Genomic DNA, 9,299 nt, shown 5'->3' on the forward strand with positions numbered 1-9,299 from the left:
TTGTACCACTTAGTAGGATCTTTTATTGATAGTTTTGCCAGTATCGGTATGAGGATCTTATGCATTATTTCCACTTGTCCATTACCACTAGGAATACCTGTTGTTATTTTCACATGTTCGATATCTTCATCTTGGCAATAAGTCTCAAAATCTGTTGAAGTAAACGCAGTACTTCGATCAGTAATTATTCGTGAAGGATTCCCAAAAGTTATCTGTTGAGTTTTTAACTTATCTATTGCCTCTTGACTTGACGTTGATTTGGTTGGGTAGAACCAAACAAATTTGGTGAACGCATCTACCACGGTGAAAATATGTTTATAATTCTTTTTGGTCGAAGGCATGGGACCAATGAAATCAATATGGTAAGTATCTAAGGAAATATTATTTTTAGGAATCGGGTTCAAAAACCCTTCTCTTTTTCCTGCTTTCCTATTTACTAATATGCACTCTACACATTTTCAACAATTTTTTCATATCTGAAAAATAATAGTTTTGTTTAAGTACATCAACAGTTTCAGTTATACCAAAATGACCATTAGCATGTGTTGATTTGATAATGTCAGTTTGCATTTGTTGTGGGACCACAAGTAAATAATTATCATTCTCAAGTTTATGTAAAACATTATTTTTTACCACAAAATCGTCAATTGATTTATTTTCCAAAAGTTGTTTAATAGAGTTAATATATTCATCATTTTTCTGGTTAGTAACAATTTTAGAGGTTAATTCGTCACAAGTAATATGCATAATAGGATATCTACTTAGACAATCAACATGTTTCATTTGTTTACCTGGGCGATGTACAATTTCATAGTCAAAGTCTTCCAAAAATAATGCCCACCTAGCAACTTTAGGAGTTAATTGTTTTTTACTCATAGTCTTTTGGAAAGCTGAACAGTCTGTTACTAGTTTAAATTTATTTCCCACCAAATAATTTCGAAATTTTTTTAAAGCCTCAATTATAGCCAATACTTCAAGTTCATAACTTGAATAATTCTCCTCTTGAGGAGCCGTTTTTTTACTCATATAGTGCAGGGGTGGCGAACCTTTGTACACAAACGTGCAATTTTTCCTAAAAAATTGTTTGATGACGTCATAGACGTGCCGTCAAATAATTTTAACTTCGTGATTATTGGGAAAATAATAATACTAAATACTACCAACACAAACTCTTTATTTACATTGAAATTTTTTTTCTCCAATGTCTCAGTTATACGCGTAATTCAACTTAAAGTAACATCAGTGTGACTTCTGTTGTTGCAGATTAGATGACAAATAACTTATATTAGGTTGTAAGATGTTAGTTTAAGCAGGGCTGTTAATTTTTTTGCTAGTGATTTATTGTTAGCTTGTTTTTTTATGGTTATTAATTGTTTTATTTAGCATTATTTCTTAATTTTTTATTAATTATAGTTTATTATTTTGTATGTTTTTTGTGAATTTTAATTTATCTGTTACATATGCTTCATAGTGTAATACCATTTGTGTATTAACAAATGTGATCGGTGACGTGCCCGAAATATTGTGTCGGGTGCCATAAATCGCACGCGTGCCATTGGTTCGCCATCCCTGATATAGTGTATTGGGTGTAATTTGTTATCATCAGATTGTTGAAAAAGAATAGCACCATACCCAAATTTACTTGCATCGGTATGCAACTCAAGCTTTGTTTAAAAGCTCCTTGTTTAAAAATGTGTAGTACTGGATTTTCAGAAAGTTTTTGCTTGAAATGCTGTTTGTTGTTCTGGGGCAAAAGAAAATACACAATTATCCCGAAGTAAATCACTTAATGGTTTAGCAATTAAAGCATAATTAAGAATAAACTTCCTAAAATATCCGGTTAACCCAAGGAAACTCTGCACCTGTTTAGTAGATTTAGGTACAGGAAAATTTTGAACAGCTAATGTTTTTTCGGAAGAGGGTTTAATGGTACCGTTCTCAATAATATAACCCAAAAAGTTAATTTTAGACATCAAAAATTGGCATTTATTTAAGTTAAGTTCTAGTCCATATTCGGATGTAGTTTGCAATACTTTCGTTAACCTGTTCAGTGCGTCTATTTCACTTTCTGCGGGTATAAAAATATCATCCATAAAAAATTAAAACAACACCTTCTCTGAGAAGATCACGGGACACATAATTGATGTACCTCTGGAATGTACTAGGGCTATTACACAACCCAAATGGCACTTTATTAAACTCATACTGCCCATCAGGTGTCACAAATGAGGTGTATTTTTTACTATCCTCGTCCACGTCTATGTGGAAAAAATTGTTACGTAAATGAAGTTTACTATATACTTTACCACTCTGCAACTTGTCTAACACATCTTCAATTTGAGGTAATGGGTATTTATCTTTAATTGTTTTTGAATTTAATTTCCGGTAATCTATGCATAATCTTAAACTATTATCTTTCTTTTTGCAAAGAACTATTGGGGAACAATAATCAGAACAACTCTCTCTAATTATATCTGTTTTTAACCACTCTGATATCTGATAATTTACTTTTTGTTTCTCAGAAAAAGATAAACGTTTAGCTCTTTGACATACTGGGATTTCATCTTTCAAAATAATTTTCATCGTTAACTTAGCGTCTTTAATTTTGTTTGGTTTGTAATCGTTAATCAACGCTGACAGTTCATTTCTGATACAAGAGTCATTAACGTGTGTTAAATCAAGTTCACCATTACTATACACCTTGTAGATGTTAAATAAGAAACATTCGCAAGACAAAGAGTTATTAATATTAAAACAAGAACATTTATAAAAATCATCACTCTTAGAAGTTACGATTTGAGTATTTACACTTGAAGAAAGCCGACCTCTAGTGTCATTAATTGGTTATATGTAGTAGGCGTTATTATTGCATCACAAGTTAAATAACTGAATGGTTTAAAGGCCAAACATTAAATAAACTAACTAATACTGCTAACTATTAGTTAAGTTTCAGAATCAGACACAAAAGTATTTTTTTCTCTAGATATTACTCCCCAAAAGTCACAAATGCCAGACATTTATGACTTCCGGGACCGGTACCCCCTGATGACGTCAGCTTTCGCTGTCATCATATTTCCAATTTTCTTCACAATTTTCACTGTTTTATTCTTTAAATTTTACTTTTGGTAAATATATTGTTTAGATTGTGGCTACATCTCATATTTTGAGAGTCAGAGATTTAAATTCGTCGAAAAAAACGGTATATTTATTCTGATGAAGTAGGTTTACGTGTCTGATTCTCTAATTAAGATAATTCGTACGTATTAGCATATTGGAGGTCTACTCTTTAAATTATTATGATTAGTATTGAGTTCGAGGAAAAAGGATCCCTATAACGAAAGTATTAATGTTGTTATCCTGACAGTAAAGAAAAGTAATCCCCCTGAATTACTTTTGGGTAAAATGAGGGTTATTAAATAAGTGGAATACTAACAATATTTTTCTTAGTTGTACTACAAGATCAGATCAGGCTTCTGAATAAAAATACTTTTATTTCAGATTTGGATTTTTTACTTAGAAACACAGTGAGTAGCTTTCATCTGAAATATTTTGTCCTAATAGTTCAGTCGTTGAAATATCACATTTTTAGATTTTTATTCTATATCTAGAAATTGTTTAAGATTTTAAGAAATTTTTGTTATTTTATTCTATTTCTAAAAATTGATTTGGAGGCAGTCCTGTCGAAACTATTGGGGCCATATTTTAGGAATTCCTTTCCACTCTGACTATTCTTACTTTAATTAAGAATTCAGATCCCCATACTATAGAACCAGCTATAATTTCGTATTGGCAATCACTTTTAAAATGTATTGAAACAAAGTAACGTTTCTCACAAGCGTTTCAAAAATTGAATTAGAGTAATTATTAGTTAGAGTAGAGTATTTATTTTAAAAAAAATTTCTTCTTTTTTAGGTATTTGGATGATGAAGGCTACCTTAAGTGGGCCAAAAATTGGAATGGTATTTCTAGAAATCCTCTCAACTTCCGTGCGATTCAGGTTCTGGATCTTCATAGTCAGTTTGATAAATCTGCAGTGTTTGAAATGGCCGTGCGAGTACTCTGGAGCTCTATTCCAGATGCCCTTCTGACCAAGACCGATATTTTCAAACTTTTTGAGGGGATCAATCCTAAAAACTATCCGAAGATAAATGACATATGGCAATGGTACTGCAATCTAGTGAATTATGAGGAAACTTCTGATAAGCGTCCGAGATCTTTGAAACACCTTTCAAGATGCATCATCAGAAACAGATTAAGAGACAACTTTAAGTTGCCCGAAGGAGTGGAGGAACTGAGCGTTCCCAAACATGTCCAGAAGTATTTACTTCTGAAAGATTTCTACACGATAGATTGAATACTTTAACTTGGAATCATTTATTCAAAGTATTTCATGAAAGATATTAAGGACTAATCTCGAAAGGATTTGAATGTTTTAATTATGATTTCTCCATATGTTATTGTTTCCTAAGAACACACTCTTTGCGCTATTAGTTTCACTGTTGAACGTGGAATATTTTTTCTACATATTAATAAACAGTGTACGATTGGTTTTTGTTTGAGACTTTCAAAAACAGTTTTTCTTGTTGTTTTTTCTTTTCCTTTTAGTTTTTTTGAAATATCTATCTACATTTATAAGTTTCCGATGAAACGAAGCAGACAGAAAGACCACAGAGCCAAATGTGCACCTTGATGGAAGCATATCAAGTATCAAAGCAGATGCATCCAAACATAAAAATTGGCAAATCTAAGTTTGCTGTTCTACGACCTATCGATAGTTTATGAGTTCGTAAAACACCATATAAAATGTGTAGGTACTATTCACGAAAATTTAAATTTACTATTAAAATCACAGTGGTTTGCCTAATAATTACATAGAATTACTAAATATGGCGACTTGAGCTAATTAACTTTTTTATTTTATAACCATCGTTGAACAGCCGACCCAAATTAGAGTTTATGGCTACTCCGTAGTATTGTAATTTTGAACCCAATCCAAGAGACAAGGAAACTCTTAGATTAGTACCCCCAGAGGTTTCGATTTGTTTTGGAAATTTGGAGGACTTTGTGACCCGACAGATTTCATGTAAACCAGTCGCCATTTAAAACACTGGGATTCTTTTGATGTTGCAATATATAGTTTTGCAAGTATAAAAAGTTCTAGAGAAAAATTGGGTAGTTAATTTTGCTACCCAAGAAACTGAAGTTAAGAAAGAAAGAAACAATGCACATGTTTTTTTTAAACACGGTCTGGTAAAATCATATAAACTTATAACTAAAGCTACAAGGATGTAGCACTGGTTTAAATTATAGCAGGGCTGCCAACTCCTACTTTAAATAACCCAAGAGTCACTTTTAGCAGTGATATTTCCCTTTAACTTTTTGTCAAATTTGTAAGACGTCCTCTCTGCTACGATGCATTATTTGGGATTAAAAAAATATATATTTGCTATTTTAAAAGTGTTATAATAATTTATTTTACCTGGAAATGTGATAATTTAAAAAAAGAAATTACAGATAATGTTTAGGGTTGTCCAAATCACAGAATTTAGCTTAAATAACAGTGCATGTCAAAAATGGGGGATTTTATCTGTCCCCTCTGTTACAAGTACTGTTAATTAACTTTTAGTTTAATTTTTGAGGTTCTATTATTATTTTATACCAATTAATTAAACATTGCGCCCTAAAGTAGTATATTCTAGTAGAATTTTTGATTTCCAAAGTATTTAATGTATTTTTTAGCATAAAATACTTGCGTGATTTCCCTTCTGTTATGCTTGGAATTCAACAAATACTTTTACCTAAATATTAATTTGAGGCAATAAAATACATATTATTTTTAAAAGAGACGGTGAACCGTATTTTCTAACATTCAAACATATTTTCAGAACACCTTTTAAAAGACGATATACACTTACACTACACAAAACAGATTTTGAATTCATAAACACTAGAAATAATTAAAATTGCAATTGGAATACACCTTTATCTTGTAAATTATTACTTATTTTATAAATCTTAGCCATAAAAAAAAATCTGAAAAGAAAGTAAGATAAAAATCAAAACACTATCCAGTGTTACACTATCATGCTACATATATTTTCCGCTGAATAAAAAAGCTAAATTTTTATATATTAAAACTATTGCGGCACTTGTTATAAAAGTAACTTTAAACATACATTATCACATGCGCTCTTAATTTTAATTGCTACTGATAAAGTCCGTTAATTTTGTCTGAGTTTTTCGTTTGAAAAGTGTTTTTTTTTCCTTATAATAGAGAAGTCTCGCATTTTTCTAATGCGCCAAAAACTCCTTCAGGCACTTTCGCTTCGACAGCCGCAAGAATAGCAACGAGCAGCACTCTGATCAGCAATCTAAAAACAGCAGGCGACTTCAAAGAACGGGGATCTGCCAAAGAATATACAGGGGAGAAGAAGTAAAGCTAGGGAGAAATCGTAACTCTGTGAAAGCCTCTTCTACCACCTCTTCTCAATCTTCTTGCACGAAGAAGCATTCACTAAAAAGATGCTAGAGCGTTTCGGGGATGCTACCAAAACATCACGCATTCCGGTGAAGAAAGCAAATCTGAAGGTTGAATATGAACTTCCGAATGCTGATCGGATGATAAAGATCAAGAAGGCCAATCCTCTTAGTAGTCACATTCCATATAGATCAGCAGTAGGTAGCTTGCTTTATTTAGCGATGGGGACCCGACCTGACATTGCTTCTGCAGTAAGTTTAGTATCTCGTAAATTGGACAATCCCACAGAAACTGATTGGGAAATTGTGCAGACAACATTCAGGTACCATCGTACTACCGCTGCACATGGCATTGTATGTAAATGTAGCAGTACAGATGATAGAAGCCTTATGTTGCTTAGTGATGCAGATAACAACAGTAGTGTTGAAACTCGAAGATCTCGCACAGGTGTGATATCTTTCTACGGCGGAGGTGCAATTACTTGGAGAAGTAAATTTCAGGAGGCTGTATCTAATTCAACAACAGAAGCAGAGTTCATGGCAGCAGCGGATGCAACCAAAGACCTGATATGGTTAAAGCGCCTGTTTGCCAAGATAGCCAACGACGTCTCATTACCAATCCTCCAGATTGATAATCAAAGTACCATCAAGTACATCAAAAATCCGATGTTTCACGCTCGCACTAAGCACATCGATCAAAGATACAAGTTTGTCCAAGATGAGTTTTCGAAAGGACATTTTGAATTAGGTTACGTCAGAAGTGATGAGCAGCGAGCAGACATTCTGACGAAGGCACTTCCAGCACCTCAGTTCCATGCTCAAAAGACATTACTTGGTGTGAGAGCAGTTCTTTGAGTGACAATATTGACTACTGACTGTTTTCATGCTCGAAGGAGGCTGTTATAAATCGAGCATGCTATCAGCGAGCCTCACGCTATTTTTGTTTATCTTGTAGAGTTGTACTTTGGTAATCTGGATACTTCTATTTCTTATATATTCTGAGTTTATTTTTTCTAATCGTTCTTTTTCTTTTTACTTCTAAGTTCATATTAAATATTATTTAAAATAGCTGCCACCTTTATTTTGCTAATATTTACAACACACACGGTTTCTTATGAGTAGTCTGCGCAGATTATTTAAAAAACGAACCACTTTTACTCACTCAACTCACTTTTTAATATACATTAAATTCTAAATTAGTTATGACGATAAAAAGTTTCCCCATGGTATAGCGCCCTTTAAAAAAGCGAGTAGAAGTGACCTATCGGCCGGTCCCCATTTCTCTGATAATACTACCTGGGGTTAACAATCTTCTTGTCATATTCAAATTGAACTCTCCGGTTAATTAAACCATCAACACTGAACCACATCATGGTGGTCGACACTAAGAATATAGTCAAGCGCAACTGAAATGTTAAAATACTCCGAGTTGTGCTATATGTTTGGTTATCGTCTTTCTTATGAACGTGACAAGAATATTAACACAACTCCTAACTGCAGTGGCGTAGCTAGAGGAGGGTGGCAAAATTACTGATTATCAACAACTTCTACATTCCTTATAATTTGCTTTAAAATTTAGTACAAATTTGGGGACATCAAAATCATTATGATTAATCTCTTTTTCCTGGTATATTTTGATGAACTATATAAATATATAAGCATTTTTTATTGATCGATTATATTCAGGGACACAAAAAGATTCTAAAGTCATTTCTTCTACTTTTTGTTAAGTATTAGGTAGAGCGGAAAAATTGCTAATATCAACAACTCATATCAATATCAGCAAACATTTTTTCCATTAAGTATTCTTTTAATTAAATACAAATTACGGGATGCCAAATAAATGTAATAAACAACGTTAAAGCATATTTCTATATTAAGTAAAAAGTTTTATTAACTTTCAAAATATAATTTTTTTTTTATCCATGTCTTTTATTATATTGTTACATTCTATATCAGAGCTTTTACAACTAAGCACTTACTATAAAAAAATGGTGATAAAAATATTTTTTACGCCAATAATAAGATTGTTGTTGTTGTTGTTAATTTACGTCGCACTAGAGCTGCACAATGGGCTATTGGCGACGGTCTGGGAAACATCCCGGAGGATGATCCGAAGACATGCCATCACAATTTTGATCCTTTTGTGGAGGGGATGGCACCCCCGCTTCGGTAGCCCGACGACCTGCGCGCGAAGTCGAGCACTTTACGGTAGCACAGTTTAACGAGGACCAATACCGCACACCCTCGGTCCCTACGCAGACTGATCCAAGTGGTCACCCACCCGCACACTGACCGCAGCCAGTGATGCTTGACTTCGGTGATCTGCTGGGAACCGTGTCTTAACGATCAGTCCACTGCGGGACCCAATAATAAGACAAACCACTAAAAAGGTACCCCTAAATCCAGGGTTTGTTTTGTTGCCCACGGGAAAATAAGAACTTCAATTCCTCTTATGGGCTCCTTATTCGCGATCGCAACGCTCGAGTACGCCGTCTAGCGGGAGCCTGTAAATATCAGACATTAATTTATCACGTTTTCATTTAGTTCCATCGAAATCATTGACAGAATCAGACGCCATTCTTTAGCAGCAAATAAGAAACGAAATTTCCCTAAGGAAAAGGCCGAAGAACTTGAAAAAAATCTCCAGAATATTAGTAAATCTTTCAGGAACAGAACACGCCAAACATTTGAAGAAAAATTCCTCAATAATTTTTAATTTCTATTATCAACAAACTTGCAACTGATGACTTCCGATTTCGGATACTGTTACAGATGTGTGTATTAAGGTAAAATGCATTTCTTCTGTCTTCAATTCATTA

At 33.4% G+C, this 9,299-nt stretch overlaps 1 protein-coding gene across 2 annotated transcripts in view; it reads left to right on the top strand.

Annotated features, from left to right (window-relative positions):
- Positions 1-9,299, top strand: part of LOC147810697 (uncharacterized) — a 32,597-nt gene that overhangs the window by 4,208 nt on the left and 19,090 nt on the right. Inside the window, exon 2 of one of the 2 annotated variants that reach the window (XM_087160681.1) lies at positions 3,913-4,571. The exons of the other annotated variant lie outside the window; for it this stretch is intronic. Coding sequence (XP_087016807.1) covers positions 3,913-4,354 — 442 coding nt within the window. The 3' untranslated portion in view covers positions 4,355-4,571. Of the gene's footprint in view, positions 1-3,912; positions 4,572-9,299 lie in introns of those variants that run through there. 2 annotated transcript variants of the gene reach the window in all.

This window comes from Parasteatoda tepidariorum, chromosome 4 (assembly GCF_982258835.1).
Source record: "Parasteatoda tepidariorum strain Cologne lab strain chromosome 4, Ptep-v5.0, whole genome shotgun sequence".
In the NCBI taxonomy this organism is placed as follows: domain Eukaryota; kingdom Metazoa; phylum Arthropoda; class Arachnida; order Araneae; family Theridiidae; genus Parasteatoda; species Parasteatoda tepidariorum.